This window comes from Pelodiscus sinensis, chromosome 29 (assembly GCF_052426305.1).
Source record: "Pelodiscus sinensis isolate ZL-2025 chromosome 29, ASM5242630v1, whole genome shotgun sequence".
NCBI lineage: Eukaryota > Metazoa > Chordata > Testudines > Trionychidae > Pelodiscus > Pelodiscus sinensis.
Window position 1 is genome coordinate 14,808,612 of NC_143080.1, and position 18,241 is coordinate 14,826,852.

General features: G+C 46.1%; 1 protein-coding gene across 3 annotated transcripts in view; it reads left to right on the forward strand.

Annotated features, from left to right (window-relative positions):
• The window catches only part of MYO1D (myosin ID), a 300,747-nt gene that overhangs the window by 56,077 nt on the left and 226,429 nt on the right, over positions 1-18,241 (forward strand). For all 3 annotated transcript variants that reach the window (XM_075911435.2, XM_075911436.2, XM_075911434.2), the window contains exons 2-4: positions 14,033-14,241; positions 15,940-16,033; positions 17,908-18,073. In XM_075911435.2, coding sequence (XP_075767550.2) covers positions 14,033-14,241; positions 15,940-16,033; positions 17,908-18,073 — 469 coding nt within the window. The remainder of the gene's footprint in view (positions 1-14,032; positions 14,242-15,939; positions 16,034-17,907; positions 18,074-18,241) is intronic.

The window sequence follows — 18,241 nt, forward strand, 5'->3', positions numbered from 1 at the left end:
GGGAGTCAGTGTTATAGTTTCCTATGCTCATAGCCTTCCCAGTGTATAGCCTTGAAAGGAGACTTTACCCTGTTTCTTAGCAGGTCATTGTGAAAGTTGCTGATGAATGAATTACTTATTTCTTGCCCTGCCCTTTCTGTTCCATCCCATACAGGAAAGGAGTGGTGCAGAATGCACAGTGAATGGCATTTCCTATTTTATTAAATTGGCAACATTTTAACTAGGAGTTCAGAACAGTGCGATGAAATACTTTTTTTCTAGAGCACAGTCCACCAGCGAAAACTAGATTTGAAATTTGATTCATGGCACAAATGAAAACATTTGGTGACATACTAAGAATTCTGTGAGGACTTGGACTGTGGGTTTTTTTTTTTATAGGGGCAAAAGGGGTAATAATGACTTGACTGGATGTTCTTTATTCTAAGTGTAGTAAGGAGAAAGTATTGGCTGAACATTTCCCCATCCCTGTTTCAATCTTAGTTCTTTTGGTTTGGGGATTATTTGCTTTCACATGATTTATGAACAATTTATTGTAAGACTTTAACTTAATTCTTCTGTGCCTGAAAGACAAATACGCATTTTTAATGTAAATCTTTAAATAGTGCTTAATATTGATGAAAGAAGATTGGAGTTGCATATAAAAAAATTGCAGTTGTAACAGAGAAGCACACAGAAGGCCATTTGACCAGAGCAATTCAATTTCTTCAGAAGCATGCGGTAACCATCTGTTGCTGATTTGTGTCCAGAGAGGAAGCTATACATGTCTAACTTATTAAAATTAGTGTGTGTGTGTGCAACTTCACTGTCAAAGTGGAGTTTAATAAATCAGTTTTCTCTATTAATAACATCCTATTCTGTCCTCAGTTAGCTAACGTGCTAACATCAAGCTTGCACAAGCTACAGTAGAGTTTTAATCAGTTGATGTTAGCTAGCATGTTTTAAAAAACCCTAAACTGTTTGAGGTTAAGTATTTGAAAAATAATTTTATGAACAACCATCTATAGCAGTGATCCCCCAACGCGCTGCCCGCTGGGGCATTTATGCGTGCCCGCTGAGCGATCAGGGCTGGCCCAAGCCATTCTTGCGCCCCGGGCGCGGGGCGTGTCCCCGGCCCCGGGTGCCCAGCAGCCCCAAAAGGTTGGGGACCACTGATCTACAGAGATCCTTTCTCTAATAATACATAGCAGTTAGAGCTTGAACATATCAAGCATTCTTATCTGAAAACTAATTTTCCTAGCTTCGTTTGGATTGTCCCAGCAGGGAGAGAATCTGTTATTTTCAATGAATTTATGTCAACCTACATGTATATTCTATAACTTCAATGCTCTGTTAGTGCATGGTTCTAAAAGTGTAGGGTAATAATGACTTAATGATTTTTTTTCATTTTCCCCCCTGCAAGCTAAATATGGCATTTAGTAGGAATTTCTCTGCTGTGGTGAAAGTAATAGTCTCTAATGTATGTATCAATGGTTATAGTTATCTGTTTTCATAGGGTCCGCCTATGTCACAATCTTTTGCATGTATCTTTGTTTATAAACTCCCCCTCCCTTCCCCTTCAGTGTAGAGTATGAAGGTACTGTTCTCCCCTTTGTGCAGATCAGGACAGGAGGCACCCGACTTTGTCAAGTCCAAGGCCATGCAGGAAGTCTGTGGCAGAGCAGGGAATTGAACCTTGATCTCCTGAGTTTCATAGTAGTGCTCTAAGCCTCTGGCGCTCTTTTTCCCCCATGCATTTGTATGGTAAGGAGAAAGGGGGAAATAAGTGATATTAAATGTTCCGTTTATTGTTTATAAACTGTTACTGATTAATGTTTTAATCAAATGTGAGCACAACATCTAGTCTTTAACAACCTATACAGTCTTCTACTGATGTACTTATAGGACAAGGTTGGGGGTACCCCATCCAATGTAGGGGGGAGTGTGGTCAGTTTTCCTTGCAATGTAGAGCATTTATGTCTTTGTAGCCACAATCAATATACAGTAAAACTCAATTAGTCCGGCATCCAATGCTCCGGGACTCCTGATGGTCTGGCACTATCAGGAACCCGGAAGTGCTGGGGCAGCCGGACAGGCTTCCCCCATTCAGCTGCTGCTGAAACTGACCAGCAGCTGAATCTGGGAAGCTGGGAGCAGAGCAGCTGGGGTGTTGCAGGGTTGGTCTCATAGCGCTGCCCCTCGGGGCTGCGGGACCAACCCGGCAGCACCCCAGCTACTCTTGGGGACCCCTGGGGCAGAGCAGCTGGAGTGCTGCCGGGTTGATCCCGCAGCACCAAAGGATGGCGCTGCGGGACCAACCCGGCAGCACCCCAGCTGCTCTGCCCCAGGGGTCCCCAAGTCAGCCGCTGCTGAAACAGATCAGCGGCTGATTCCAGGAAGCCCCGGGCTGAGCAGCTCTGCCCCAGGCTTCCTGGAATCAGCCGCTGATCTGTTTCAGCAGTGGCTGAATCGGGGACCCCTGGGGCAGAGCAGCTGGGGTCCTGCCGGGTTGGTCCCGCAGTGCCGTCCTTTGGTGCTGCGGGACCAACCCGGCAGCACTCCAGCTGCTCTATTGCAGGCATCGTAAGGGGGGGATATGAGAGGTCTGGGGTGGCATCCCTTCCCACCCCACTCCAGACCCCTCATAGCCCACCCTTCTGATAGTCCGGCATATCTGATAATCCGGCACCCCCTGGGTCCTAAAGGTGCCGGGTTATCGGAAGTTTACTGTATTTGCCACCAGGTAGCAAGGCCTACTAGCCAGAGTTAGTAGATTTGCCCTAATCTGCAAGGCAGTAAGGTTTAGTGGCCAAAGTCAATGGCTTTGTTTGTGTTAGCAGGGCGGTAATGCCTAGCAGCCAAGTGCTCTGTTAGGGGAGGGAGTGACCCTCTCAAAAAGGGAGTAGGGGGTCCTTTCTCTACACTGGGCACTAGCCTAGCACCCTGGTAGTGGCGAGAGCATGTGCCGCTGTGTCAGCAGGAATTTGATCGAAACGTGCAGATTCAGTCCTGGTTCACTAGCTGGGCCACTATCTAATTTCTCTGAGCTGCTTCCTGCCATTGTTCCCACTGCTGTGGTCTGAGCATCTCGGGAATAAGACCTACAGTGCACAGATGAGTAATGAACGTGTACCAAACCAGACAGCCTTCCTCCCACAAATGGCTAGTAATGTCTTTGCTTATCAGTTCTTTTAAGATGTGTTCCAATGAGATTTTCTAGTGGCTTTATTCTGGATGCTTTTCTTAGTCATAAAAACGAAGTCCTCACCCCAAAATACTGGACAGTTAGCTGGAAGGGACTTAAAATATTCATTTATCAATTGAAGTTTTGTTAATACTTATGCAATAGTGAGAAGAATCTAGCTCTGACACATCAGTAAGTTTATAAAGTTATTCTCTGTATTCACTATCTCAGAAAGTAAACTGAATTGTATACACAGTAGTCCTGCAGAGTGAGCTTATCACTTGATGGTCCCAACTATGCATGTTGCTTTCAGTGCAGGGGAGCAGTGTTGATAATTGCTGCTCTTAACTGGCACATTTGGAGTGGGAGTTGCATGGTAGGGTGCCTTTAACAGCATGTATTCTGCAGATGTTTTGAAGTATGGGTTCCAACTCTTGCCAAGTAACTTTTTCTTTATTTGTACTTAGTGCGTTTGAAGTTGCATCATTTCCTCAATAAGAACAATGTTTTATTTTTGATGTTCGCATTTGTGAGGTGGGAGGAATTCTAGCTTTCAACTAGAGAGAGCTAAATATTAGCGCACTTTGGCAGTGGGTCTCAGTAGCTTTCTGATTTTTGTAGTGCCTCTTTCTATGGCAGCTAGATCTATTGAATCCTTAACTTTGGGGGTGAAGTGAGTTTCACTATTCTTTGGTCAAGTTACTCTGACTTATAAAAAGTTGCCATGCACTACCCTGTAAAATGTCCTTTCTTTCAAGTACTAAGGACCTCTCAGAAAACTGACTGCTAAAATAGCTTTACATGTGCTCTGTGTCTGGTATTCCTTCATTGTATTAAGGACACTATATTGCTTTTTTTTTTTTTTTTTTTTTTTTTTTTTTGTGAACTTGAACTAAAATAGTCAAACTAATGGGTTTCTCTCCCCCCTCCTGTCATACAATCATAATGCTGGAAGAGACCTCAAGTGGTCATCCCCCTGCCCAAAGCAAGACCAATCCCAACTAAATCAATCCAGCCAGGGCTTTGTCAAGCCGAGACTTCAAAACCTCTAGGGATGGAGATTCCACCCCCTCCCTAGGTAACCCCTTCCAGTGCTTCACCACCCTCCCAGTGAAATAGTTTTTCCTAATATCCAACCTGGACCTCTCCCACTGTAACTTGAGATCATTGCTCCTTGTTCTGCATCCGTCACTACTGAGAACAGCCTCTCTCCATCCTCTTTGGAACCTCCCTTCAGGAAGTTGAAGGCTGCTATCAAATTCCCCCTCACTTTTCACTTCTGCAGACTAAACAAACCCAAATCCCTCAGTCTGTCCTCATAGGTCATATGCTCCAGCCCCGTAATCATTTTGGTTGGCCTCCACTGCACCCTCTCCAATGCGTCCACATCCTTTCTATAGTGTGTGTGGGGGGCGGGAGGGGGGTCCAGAATTGGACACCATACTCCAGATGTGGCCTCACCAGAGCTGAATACAGGGGAATAATCACTTCTCTAGATCTGCTGGCAATGTCCCTCCTAATGCAATCTAATATGCCATTATCCTTCTTGGCTACAAGGGCACACTGTTGACTCATATCCAGCTTCTCATCCACTGTAATCCCCAGGTCCTTTTCTACAGAACTGCTATCTAGCCAGTCGGTCCCCAGCCTGTAACCATGCTTTGGATTCTTCCGTCCCAAGTGCAGGATTCTGCACTTGTCCTTGTTGAACCTCATCAGATTTCTTTTGGCCCAATCCTCTAATCTGTCCAGGTCACTCTGGATCCTGTCCCTGCCCTCCAGCGTATCTACCTCTCCCCCATCTTAGTGTCAACTGCAAACTTGCTGAGGATGCAAGATGTTGAACAAAACTGGCCTTAGATCTGATCCTTGGGGCACTCTGCTAGAAACCAACCGCCAGCTTGACATCGAGCTATTAAACACTACCAGTTGGGCCCGACAGTCTCTAGCCAGCTTTCTATCCATCTTACAGTCCATTTATCCAATCCATACTTCCTTAATTTGCTGGCAAGAATGTTGTGGGAGATCATATCAAAAGCTTTGCTACAGTCAAGGTATATCACATCCACTGACTTTTCCATGTCCACAGAGCCAGTTACCTCATCATAGAAGATAATCAGATTGGTCAGGCATGACTTGCACTTGGTGAATCCATGTTGACTATTTCTGATCACTTCCCCTTTTCAAGTGCTTCAAAAAGGATTCCTTGAGGATCCCCTCCATGATTTTTCCAGGGACTGAGGTGAGGCTGATTTACCTGTAGTTCCTTTGGTGGTTGTTCTTCCCCTTTTTAAAGATGGGCACTACATTTGCCTTTTTCCAGTCATCCGGAATCTCTCCCAATCTCCACGAGTTTTCAAAGATAATGGCCAAAGGCTCCACAATGACATTTGCCAACTCCCTCAGTACCCTCAGATGCATTAAATCCGGCCTCATGGAATTGGGTATGTCTAGTTTTTCTAAATAGTTCCTAACCTGTTCTTTTCCCACCAAGGGCTGCCCACCGCCTCCCCATACTGCATTGTCTGGTGCAGTAGTCTGGGAGCTGACCTTGTCTGTGAAGATGGAGGCAAAGAAAGCATTGAATACTTCAGTTTTTCCCACATCATCTGTCACTATGTTACCTCCTTCATCCAGTAGGGGCCGCACACCCTCTCTGATCACCTTCTTCTTGCTAACATGCCTGTAGAAACCTTTCTTGTTATCCTTCACATCATTTGCCAGTCGCAATTCCAATTGTACTTTTGCCTTCCTGATAACTCCCCTGCATTCTCGAGCAGTATATGTATATTCCTCCCTAGTCATGTGTCCAAGTTTCCATTTCTTGTAAGCTTCCTTTTTGTGTTTAAGCTCACCAAGGATTTCCCAATCTGGTCGCCTATCATATTTGCTTTTTTTTTTAAATTTTTTTTTACTGTGCCTTTAATAAAGCTTCTTTAAAATACTGTCACGCTCCTCTCCTATACCTTTGTTTCTGTTGTTGTGGCTTATCTGTTTGTATTCACTTCTTGTCGTTGTTTGTAACAATTCTGAATTGTAAAGACTTAATTTAAAAAATAAACCCAGCATTCCTGACCCTTACTGCAAATGATTTATATAGGGGTTAAATATTGTGACTTCCCTTAATGGTGACTAGATCTCAAAAGTAGCAAACCATGAACCCCGGAACAATGTAGAGTGTAATTGTAGTTGTGTTGGTTCCAGGATATTAGAGAGATCCAGAAAATAATGGCGATACTAGATGTAGTTATTCTTTATGGCAACATAATCTCTACAATAAAATGCTACATCTTTTAGGTGAGATCAGAGCTGCTTGTTACTGGAAATGTAAACTTTTAGGGAAAGGGCATGCATATGGAAGTGTCACTGATATATGCAGGTATGGACAGTGGTTTGTCTACTGTTCTCCTGGCTTTTAATGAAAAATCCACTACTGTTCTAAACACAGAATTGAATTATTTAATACAACATGTGTGTTGACATGCATCTGGTTGGCAGAGGATCTTTCCCATTGAGTTTTGTAATAATTTTGAATGGATCTGGAACCTGGATTTTGTGTAACCTTGCAATACAGCAGATTAGGAGTTTCAGAGGGGTAGTTGTGTTAGTCTGTAAGGGCAAGTCTACACAGCAACATTATTTTGAAATAACTTAGTCTGCATCTACATAGCAGGCAGTTATTTTGAAATAACGTTGAAATACTGTCAAGCTGGAGGATTTCTTACTCCCAACTCCTGTAACCCTCTTTGTATGAGGAGTAAGGGAAGTTGGAGGAAGAGTGCTCTATTTCAAAATAAGTGCTGTGTAGATGCTCCCAATTTCAAAATAAGCTACGCAATTGATGTAACTCAATTTGCATAGCTTAGTTAAACCCTGCTGTGTAGACACACCCTAACCAAATAAACTTAAAAACGACATAATCCACTTCCTTGCCGTTACAGTAAGATTACACAGCCACATTTCCACCCCTTATACACCTATCTACATGCTTTTAACTTCCATCCAGCACACATTTCACAGACAGGCCCTACGATACTACGGGATTTGTTCCAATTCCACAAAGACAAACACCTACAGGATCTATATCAGGCATTCTTAAAACTGAAATACCCACCCGGAGACATTCAGATTGATAGAGCCAGACGAGTACCCAGGAATCAGCTTTTTCAAGATAGGCCCAACAAAGAAAACTGAACCCCACTGGTCATCACTTACAGCCCCCCTCCAGTGCATTATCAACAATATGTACAACCTAGCCTGGAAAATGACCTCTCACTCTCATAGGCCTTGGGGGACAGGCCAATCCATAGACAACTCCCTAACATCAAACACATTCTTTCCAGAAACTATGCAGCACACCTCCATCATACTCACCTAGGAATCCAACCCTGCAATCAGCCCTTGGTGCCAACTCTGTTCACATAGCAACACAAGCGACATCACAGGATGTAACCACATCAGAGGCTCATATAACTGCACATCCACCAATGTGAGAGATGCTATCAGATGCCAGCAATGCCCCTCTGCCATGGATATTGGCCAAATTGGACAGTCTCTACAACAAAGGATGAATGGACACAAATCAAATATTCAAAATGGTAACACACAGAAGCCTGCTGGGTAACGTTCTAACTTACCCGGGCACTCACTACTGCTTCTAAAGTAGGGCTGTTAAATAACTGTTAATATTATAGTTGAGTAACCTCACAAATTCTTATTGGTTAGTCGACTATTCTATAGTCCCCGGGGACTGGGACAGCGGCCAGTGCGTTCTGGCCCCACTCCGGAGGAGTCCCCTGCCACTCCGTGCTGCAGCCTTTGTATCAGAGGCAGCTGCATGGGATGCCAGGTGGGAGCTGGTCCTCTCAGGACCTGGTGCAGGCTGGAGCAGAGCTGGGCTGCATGCACGCCCAGCTCCTAATACACTTTAAATTCAGAGCTGCAGCAGGGGTAGGTCCTGGACCCAGTGTGAGCCAACCTGCTGGCCAGCCTGCTAAAATATTTACTGACAAGGGGAGGGAGGAGGAGGAAATGCATGTAGTCTATAGCATTAACCTATAAGCTTTTGCTTACCAATCAATTGACTAGTACATCCCTACTCTAAAGGTGTCCATATTATTTCAAGGCATTTTCAAAAACCAGCCAGAGAGAGAAGCTGCAGAGTTTGATACCTGCACTAGAGATTTAAACAAAGACGGTAACTGGATGACTCCTGACATTCCACACCCTAATGACACAAAAAGCCAAGCACCTGGTACTTAGCATACTTAGAATCTACTTTGCCAGCCTCATTTACCATGGACACTCTAATTGACCATTTTTTCCCCTTTCTCTTTCCCTCCCCATCCCCTTTCTTTCTCTATTTATTTGTCTCCTGGGCACCTTAATTCCATTCATCTGAAGAGGCTTGTGCCCACAAAAGTTCATGATACCGTCTACATTGTTAATCTCTAAGGTGCTTCAAGACTATTTGTTGTGTTTTTTTTTTTTTTTTTAAGTTTGTTCAGTGGATATGGGGAATCTCATATTTGCTGAACCTTCCAGTTTGGACTGTAGTCATTACAGGCTATTTTTTACTTTCATTAGTTCTTATTTTTCCTTACTCGAGAAGAATCATAGCCAAAATGTAGCTAGGAAAACAGCCATTGCTGTTCTTGGCCTGCAGCAGGGCAGCCCTCCACTGCCTGATGAAAAGAGGCTTTATCAACAAGGAGGGTGAGGGAGAAAAGCTCAGAATTTAGGAACATCTGAGCCGGGGCAGTGGATGAAGATTGGGCTTGGGGGGGGGGGGGGAGAGGAGGAGAGGGAGGCAAGTCCTCAGCCTAGCCCATCTGCCCAGGACCTGCTCCCATGGGAGCAAACCCAAGTTCCCAGCCCCACAGGGAGGTGGGGCAGCGTGCGGCAACAGTCTTCCCAGCCCTGGACCATGGGGAAGGCGGGCGGCACGTGGCCCCAGCCTTGGAACGTGGGAAGTCAGGCGACACGCAGCCCCAGCTTTCCTGGCCCGGAGCAGTAGGCGTTCCACGGGCAGAGTATGGGTGGGGCCAGGCTGACGGTTTGGGAAGGCAATACCTTCTCCCGTCCATTATACCCTCCGCCCATGAACTCAGCACAGCTCTGTGCAGTACTTAGTAGAATTTTAACTAGGTGTGGTGGGCCCCTCCCGCCTGAGTCCAAAACGCAGTTTGTCTGGCCCTTTAAGGCAAGGCCCTTCGGCCTTAGTCCGAAACACAGTTTAGGGTTGTAGCGATGATGCACCCCAGGTAGGGAGACCTGTGCCTACCCTACTCCACCAGGTCCTGGCCCAGGGCCCTGTGAGTGACCGGATAGCGGGTCACTCCCTCGGTGGGGCAATCGAGCCGAAATGCGCCGAGGTTCTCGGGGCTGGAGAGGCGGTTTCTGCTCCTGCCCTGGGCCACTTCCTACCTGGTTCACTGGGGTTCCTTCCCATGTACTCGTCCAGCTTGCCGCGGCCTCCGGGCTGGTGTCTCCTTGGCGGGCAGTCTCTGGGGTGCACCAGCTTGCCCCTGCATCCCCACCAGCCTCTTCTGGAGTCTCTGACCGCTGTGCAGGAGCCCCCTTCACCGGTCCTTCTCCTCCGGCTGCCACCCCAGACTGAGTTCTTCCCCAGGCTTTTATGGTGGAGCTACATCCCGGGCATGCTTGGTAGGGCTGCGGAGAAGGGGCCTCTGCAGCCAGGTAACCCTGGCTGGGCCCTGCAGGCTCAGTGCGGGGCTGCCTCGCCCCATCACACTAGGGTACTAAAAATCTAAACTTTGGACAGAAACACCCATGATCCACAAATTCAGAGCCCCTTAGAGACAAATTTGTTATGGTGAGACATGTTTCCTTGTTATACCTCAGAGGGAAAACCTCTTCCTCTTCCTCCTCTACATAATTGATCCAGAATCCTGGGAGCTCTTCCAGCCTTGGCATCACCTGGGAAATAGCAAATGTGTGACTCTGTTGTATGACAAAGTATTACCATGTTAACCGTTTACAAGTAGAAAATTGCTTTATCAGCAGGCGTGTCTCAGATTTCCTTAAATTTTTGACAAACAGGGAGGCTTCTGAAGCAGATCAGTAGATGGTTGGCTATCATCAGCCTGTACCAAGTAGGGATGTCAATGTGTAGACTTCATGATCAACCAGTAAGCCTAGGATTATCAGTTAATCCTGCCAACTACATGCATTCCTCTCTTCCCCCCCCCCCCCCGCCCCCCCACGCTGCTGCCTCTGGTAGAGAGGCAGCAGCATCGAGGGTGAGAGGGGCAGGCAGAAGCTGATACACGCAGGGACCTGTGCGTTCCAGCTCTGCAGACCTGCCTCTCCCCCCACCACTGTCTCCTGCAGCGATGGGGTGGCAGGCAGGAGCCGTTGCTTCGGGAGCCAGCTTAAAAGCCTGGGCCCGCTGTGGACAGGTTAGGGTAGTGGTCTCCAACCTTTTAAAGCATGATCACTTTTTGAATTTAAGTGCAATCCAAGATCTACCTCACACCCAAATACCCTGGCCCCGCCTCCTTTGTGCCTGTTATCCAAGGCCCCACCCCTGCTCTCTCCATCCTCCCTCCCCCATCCTTTCTCACTTTCACCAGGCAAGGGCAGCGGGTTGGGGTGCAGGCTCTGATCTTGGATTAAGGGATCTGGAGTGTGAGGGGCTCTGAACTGAATCTGGGGCAGGCTGTTGGGGGGGCCGGAGGGAGTTCTAGGTGCAGGCTCGGGGAGGGTGTTTGAATGCAAGGGTGGTCCCGACTAGGGCAGGGTTTGGGATGAACCAGGGGGTTCACGACTGGGGTGGGGGTTCAGGATGTGGACTCCGACCGAGCACTGCTCACCTCGGGGGGCTCCTGGGTGGGGGCGCAGTGGGGCTGAGGCAGGCTCACCCCTGCCCTGGCCCTGCACCACTCCCAAAAGCAGCCTGCACACTCCATCCCAGGTCCTGGTGTGCCCCCTCTCTGCTCTGTGGGGAAAGGGTACAGAGTGGGAGAGGGGGCACCTTGACATCAGCACCCTCCCCTTCCGCCCCTGCCCTGCACAGCAAGCGGGAGGCAGATCCAAGGCAAAGGGCAGGAGGTGCGCAGCTGTAGGGGGAGGGGCAGTTGAAGTGCTGGCACTTGATAGCTTCTTGGCCAAACCCGTCAGGATCACCTGTCAGAGGCTCCAAGATCTGCCACTAGATCCCCATCTACTGGTTGGTGACCGCTGGGTTAGGAAAAACATTAAAATATGGTAATGAGTTGCAAAACTTTGCTTTGGATTTTCAGCTCTCTAATGAGCAGGATGTTCATCAGGACCATGTGCAGTTCAGTTGTCCTGGTGTGACCAAAACTACTTTTGGTGATGCAAGCTGATCTTTTTGGAAACTGATCTGCTGAATCACGTGCTCTAACAGGTGTGCCACAAAGCTCACCAAGCCTCCACACGGGGACTGCAGTGTGTACTGTAATTACTACTGTACTCCATTCATCATTCTTCTTTGTAATAAGCAATGGAAGAACCAGAGTTCTCCATTGTGGTGAACAAGGCATTTCGAAAGCGATTTCAGAACTGTTCTTTATTCCATGGGCAATCTTGAAATCTCTTGCTTTGTTTTTTATAAAAGTGTTATGGTGCCACCTAATGTTACAGAGTTGTATCACCAATTAGATACTGTTACATAGTGGACCACAAGCAAGGACCATATAGTTAAGTTTGTAAATAGATGGGTTAACTTCCGCAGTTTCATTCTTTCCAAAACAAACACCCCCCCTAAAATTTCCTTAAATAATGATCTGAAACTATTCACGTGAGTTCTATTTGGCTAAGAGAACCACTTTTTCAAAACGAGGCGTCTTATTCTGAATAGATTTTTAGGGGTTTTGAATTGTATTTATAGTTTTTTATATTAATATAGAGGGGGGCCGGGGGCCTGTCTCTGGGGAAAGGGAGGGGGATTGGGTTGGGGTGTGTGTGTGCCTGGCTCTGGGGAAGGGGAGGGGGATTGGGTTGGGGTGTGTGTGTGTGTTCCTGGCTCTGGGGAAGGGGAGGGGGATTGGGTTCGAACAGGGGGAGGTACCTGGGGGAGGGAAGGGGAAGACCAGCTAGCATGCTTCCTGAGACCCGGGATCCCCAGGTACTGGCCCCAGCTGTCTGTCCCCTTCTCCTGGCCAGACCCCCCTCCCCTCCACAAGTACCCTGACCCAACACTCACAAGCACCCTGCCCCAGCACCTTGTCCTCTGCCCACACCAGCACAGTTGGGGCCACATTTTTGCATCTCGCTTGTGTGGCCCCGACTGACTTTTCTGTGGGTTCCCTGCCCCTCTCATAAATAAAGACAAGGCTGAAACATTTTGTGTTTGACACAATATTTTATTTAAAAATGAAGCCTGGCCAACAAGCCCTCATCTGGCCACAGCATCATAACACTCCTGCACACCCCCCTCCCCCCCCCCCCCCCGACTCCAAACCTGAGCCTGTCATATACTGGAACCCTGTGTCCTGAGCCTCTCATATCCCCAAACTCCTGCACCCCCACATCCCCAGTCTTCTGCCACAACACTCCTGCACCATCCACACACTGCAAATCTGTGTCCTGAGCCCATCATACTCCCAGCCTCCCTACCCTGAGCCCCTCATGCACCCCAGCCCAAACTCCTGCACCCTCACAGCCACAAGTCTGCAGCTTGCTCAGCACCCCAACGCTCCACCTGACCCCAACACTCTCCAGGCTGGAACCCCATTCTCTGAATCAGCAGCCTCTTCTCTACTTCCTCCTGCACCCAAATTCCCTCCCAGAGCTTGCACCTCTCACCCCTTCCCAGTGCTTTTTTTTGAGAGCCACAATAGCAGTGAAGACAGTGTAAAGAGCCGAGGCAAAGTTGTTGAGCCCTCCTTCCCTTCCTCCCCACCCCCCCCAAAAAAAGAAGGGCAGGGCTGCGAAGACCTGGTGAAAAATTGTTTTTTAAAAAAAAGCAAGCCGTGCCCTGGGATGGATGTACCAGCACCTCTTTGCCCCCAGCGCGGTGGGTTTTTTCTTCTCCCCTTCCCTCAACAACTTTGCTGTGTCCACTGCTATGGTGGCTCTTCGTCTGCAATGGGTTGTCCACCTCTGCCCCTAAGGACTTTAGAACTTAACATCTGATAGCAGACTTCTCTGGTTTAATTAGGCAGGTGGATTAGAAACACCAGTGGTTTTTTATACATCTTTGTATTACTGAATTCAAAAAACGATTTAATATTTACTCCAAGCAAGTAAAATAATGTGTACAGCATATTCAGCATCTTGGTAGGGCTCAAGCTGTAATAGAAATATCTCAAAAGAATGCGGAATGGCTGGTGGGGTGGTATATGCAGAGCAAAGGTGTAATGTGTGATTCTAAACTATCTTTGCACTGTTGCTGTAACCATGGTGGTCCCAGGATAGGAAATAAGGTAGGTGAAGTAATATTTTTTGTTGGACCCACTTTTATTAGTCCCTTTCACTAACTATCCAGCTTTACAGAGCTCTTCTTCAGGTCACCTGTGAAGCTTAAAAGCTTGTCCCTTTCACCAACAGAAGTGAGTCCAATAAAAGGTATTGCTTCACTTGTTATAGACTTAATCAGTTTTGCAGTCGTCCTCATCAGGCAAAATTTTATCAAACATTTTCAAGTGAAACATTAATGGCGGTAATTTCTATAAGCAGATTTGATTCAAAATCGGTCTTGATTCATAGTCCCGTTACCTGAATACCTAGAGTGACACATGGATGTGCCATGTGTGCTGAATAGAGAGCTTTTTTGTAGCAGTATTTTTATTATATTGCAAAAAAGTAAAAAGTACTTGGATGCAGAGTACAAATTCTGAATGATTACGTTTGACTAACCTCTCCTCTCTGGCTTTCCCTGCATAGGTTTGAGAGAGGACGGATCTACACATTTATTGGGGAAGTGGTGGTTTCTGTGAACCCTTACAAAAACTTGAACATTTATGGTCGTGACATGATTGATCAGTACAAAGGCCGTGAGCTATATGAGAGGCCCCCTCACCTCTTCGCAATTGCTGATGCTGCTTATAAGGCCATGAAGAGACGCTCAAAAGACACCTGCATTGTAATATCAGGTAAGGTGGAAAAACCTGTTCTCACTACCTGAGGATTATTTGACCCTCCTTATGAAATTCAAGCAAGCAAGAATGTAGAACAGTTTGGCTACTGATACATTTGCTAACCGGAGAACTTTGCTCAGTTCATCATTTAATTAACATATATCTGTATCATTCAAATACAGTTGTCTAATTCAAGAACTTGTAGATTGATTTAAGTATCCATACATGTTATGCTCCTGAGGGAACTGTGCTCCAAAAAGTAAACTTGGCGTGCACAAAAACATTCTGTATGCTGTTTCACAATTGTGCAAATTGTATTTGTCAGTAAATATACGTAGAGATTGCAACATGGCAGTGGGAAGCACAGGCCACTGACTGCTTGGGAGTGGGGTAAGACAACACCCGGCCTTGACACAGCATAAACGTTGGGCCTTCCCCAGAAACATCGGCCCCTTTGCATCAAACACACCAGGTGTGGTCAGACAGGCTCAGCCCTGGAGGGGCTCACTGTGTGGGGATCCATATGTGGAGCAAGTGGGTTCTGTGTGGGACATTCTGAGTATTAGGGGCTTAGTGGCGGGCCCAGGTGCAGGTGTTCTCTCGATGCACAGGGGCTTTCTGGGACAACGCCATGTGCAGGAGCAATGGGACACTGCAGGGAAGTTCAGTTAAGGTAGTTAGGGCTCTGCAGAGGGGGAGGGGACTGTCTGTGCATGTTTTAGCAGGGGATGATTTGGATCCAGAGGTGGAGGTGTGGATGCTAGGGGATAGGGCTCGTTTGGGATCCAGATGCAAGATTGCATGGGGCTTGGCAGGAAGGACTGGGTATGGTGGAGTGGGGCTTGGCAAGGGGGATTGAGGCTTGGAAGGGTGCGGGTCCAGATGCAAGGGGCTTGGATGGATGTGAAGTGGGGTGCTATCCTGGCATTGGCTAGTGTGTCCCTACTGCCTGCAATGATTTACACCTCTGCCAGCTGCTGTGGATGCCTGAAAACACATGCCCATGCTGCTGTGGAGCAAGTCCTGAAGCTTCCCTTTGCTTACCTCTCCAATTAATTTTTGTGCTGGAAAGCAAAGGCAGCTATAAATTCTGCTTGTGCATAGTGCCATAGAATTCCTCCAGGAGCAATGGCATTGTGTGGTGGTAATTTGAGCATGAGTTCCTTCCATGTAACACTCAGTCTGGTTGAAGAAATGGTTGGGAAGAAACCTGCTGTCTTTTCTTCAAGGACTCTCTCTTCCACCCAGATGACTGTGCTTGATGTTTGTCTTCTGTTTTGATGGCTGAAGCTAATTGCTTGCCATGGCTGTAAATAGTGGGGGAGATGCTTATATAGTGAACTGTTGCCATTCAGATCCTGGCACGTAGTTTCCATGGTATCCATATGCTCTAGCAGCCTGCGGAGCAAAAGACCCAAGATAGCTGCTGAACAGTAGTCTCTTGTATTACAGCTCACAGCATTGTTGCCAGGAAGCCGCTTCATGCCAACCTTTTCCCTCTAACAATATCCCCTTTGATCCTCTGCCAACCTGTGAAATCTTTTCTCATTATTAGTTTAAAGTTAGCACAGTAACTTGATTAGGCAAGGTTACATTGGTATCAGACACCTCCTATCTCAAAATGTAGAGAAGCAGAATGACATGATTAATGTTTTGATTGGTTTTTTTTTAATCTCTCCTTGGCTTATGGTACTTTGCTGTTTGCGTCCTCAGGTGAAAGTGGGGCTGGAAAAACTGAGGCCAGTAAATACATTATGCAATATATAGCAGCCATCACAAATCCCAGTCAGAGAGCAGAGGTGGAAAGGTAAGGGCTTTACAGAAATGTACGGGTGAAAAAATAGCTCTATGTTCTTATACCATGATATTGGTAACTCCTGATGTATATTTCTGCATTTATAATTGCGTGAAGTTTTCATGTCCATTCATCGTTTCTTGAAGGTAGTTTTGACTTGAGGAACATTTTGAAAAATAGATAATATAATTCAAGCCTTTGCACTTTCCATTTGCAAACAATGCCCTGAAATTAAGTTTTTAGCTAAGGTATCAGATAAACTTCATGGAACTAAATGTACATTCAGTTCATGACAAATAAGATGTTGAACAGAAAGAATACACTCTTAATTTTAGTCCAGCATTTTATGTTCATGCACTTCTAAATATGCCCATCAGGCAACACTTCAATTCTTCTGATGACATGAGTTTTTTTATGCATTAAAATGTATTTTGAATGCAGCTAAGTGTAAACTTATAAATCTAGGATCAACTAATGTAGGTCGTACTTGCAGGATGGGAATATATCCTGGTAAGCAATGACTCTGGAAAATATTTGCGGTAAATGGTGCATAATCTGCTGAACATGAGATCCTGGTGTAATGCTGAGGCTAAAACAGAGAACACAGTCCTAAGGTGTATAAATATGGGAATCTTCAGTAGGAGTAGAGAAGTTATTTTGGCTGGTGCTGATGTGACTGCTGCAGGAATACCGTGTCCAGTTCTGGTGTCCGTAATTCAAGGATGTTGAAAAATTGGAGAGGGTTCGTAGAAGAGCCACAAGAATGATGAAGGATTAGCAAACATACCTTAGACATAGATTGAGCTATTTGATTCTAGCTTAACAAGAAGAAGTCTGAGGCAACTTGATTACAGTGTTGATTACAGGATCTACATAGGGAACAAGTATTTAACAATTGGCTATCCAGTCTAGCAGAGAGGTCTAACATGGTCCAGTGATTGGAAGCTGATGCTAGATACACTGAGACTTGAATGTCTATTAATGTTTATTAAACCATTGGAAAAAATTTCTGAGGCTCATGGTCTATTCTCCCTCTTTCTTTTGGAAAATTATTTTGGAAAAGTTTTCTGGCCAGAGTTTATACAGGAGTCAGACTAGATGATCCCTGTACTCCCTTCTGGCTCAATCAGGACACACATTTGAATGTAATACAACTTTGCTGCTACTAATGCCCTCCCAAAGGCATAGAATACTAGGACTGGAAGGGATCTTGAGAGGTCGAGTCCAGTCCCCTGCCCTCATGGCAGGATCCAGTACTGTCTAGACCATCCCTGATAGACATTTATCTAACCTACTCTGTGGAATCTCCATCTCTGGGCAATTTATTCCAGTGTTTAACCACCCTGACAGGCAGGAACTTTTTCCTATGTCCAACCTAAACCTCCCTTGCTGCACTTTAAGCCCATTGCTTCTTGTTCTGTCCTTAGAGGACAGGAGGAACAAATTTTCTCCCTCCTCCTTGTGACACCCTTTTAGATACTTGAGAACCGCTATCTTGTCCTCTCTGTCTTCTCTTTTCCAAACTAAACAAGCCCAATTCTTTCAGTCTTCCTTCATAGGTTATGTTTACTCATTCTTGTTGCTCTTCTCTGGATCTTCTCCAATTTCTCCACATCTTTCTTGAAATGCGGTGCTCAGAACTGGACACAAGACTCCAACTGAGGCCTCATCAGTGCAGAGTAGAGTGAAAGAATGACTTCTCATGTCTTGCTCACAACACACCTGTTAATGAATGCTAGAATCATGTTGGCTTTTTTTGCAACAGTGTCACACTGTTGACTCATATTTAGCATGATTTATGTCTGCAAAAAGATTGCACTTAACATCTAGGAACACACTACCTACACTTGTACTGTTCTCTTGCCTTTTCTGATTATTTCTCCTAGAGTGAAAAACATCTTGTTGAAGTCCAACTGTGTATTGGAGGCCTTCGGCAATGCCAAAACCAATCGTAATGACAACTCCAGCAGATTTGGAAAATACATGGATATCAACTTTGATTTCAAAGGAGACCCAATAGGTGGGCATATCAATAACTACTTACTAGAAAAGGTAAGCTGAGTTTGACTGCACAGAGCTAGGCTTTCTTCCCAAGCATGATGATTATATGAAATATTGAACGGCTATACTGGGTCAGACCAAAGGTCCATCTAGCCCTGTGTCCTGTCTGCTGGCAGTGCCAGATGCCCCAGAGGGAATGAACAGAACAGGGAATCAAGT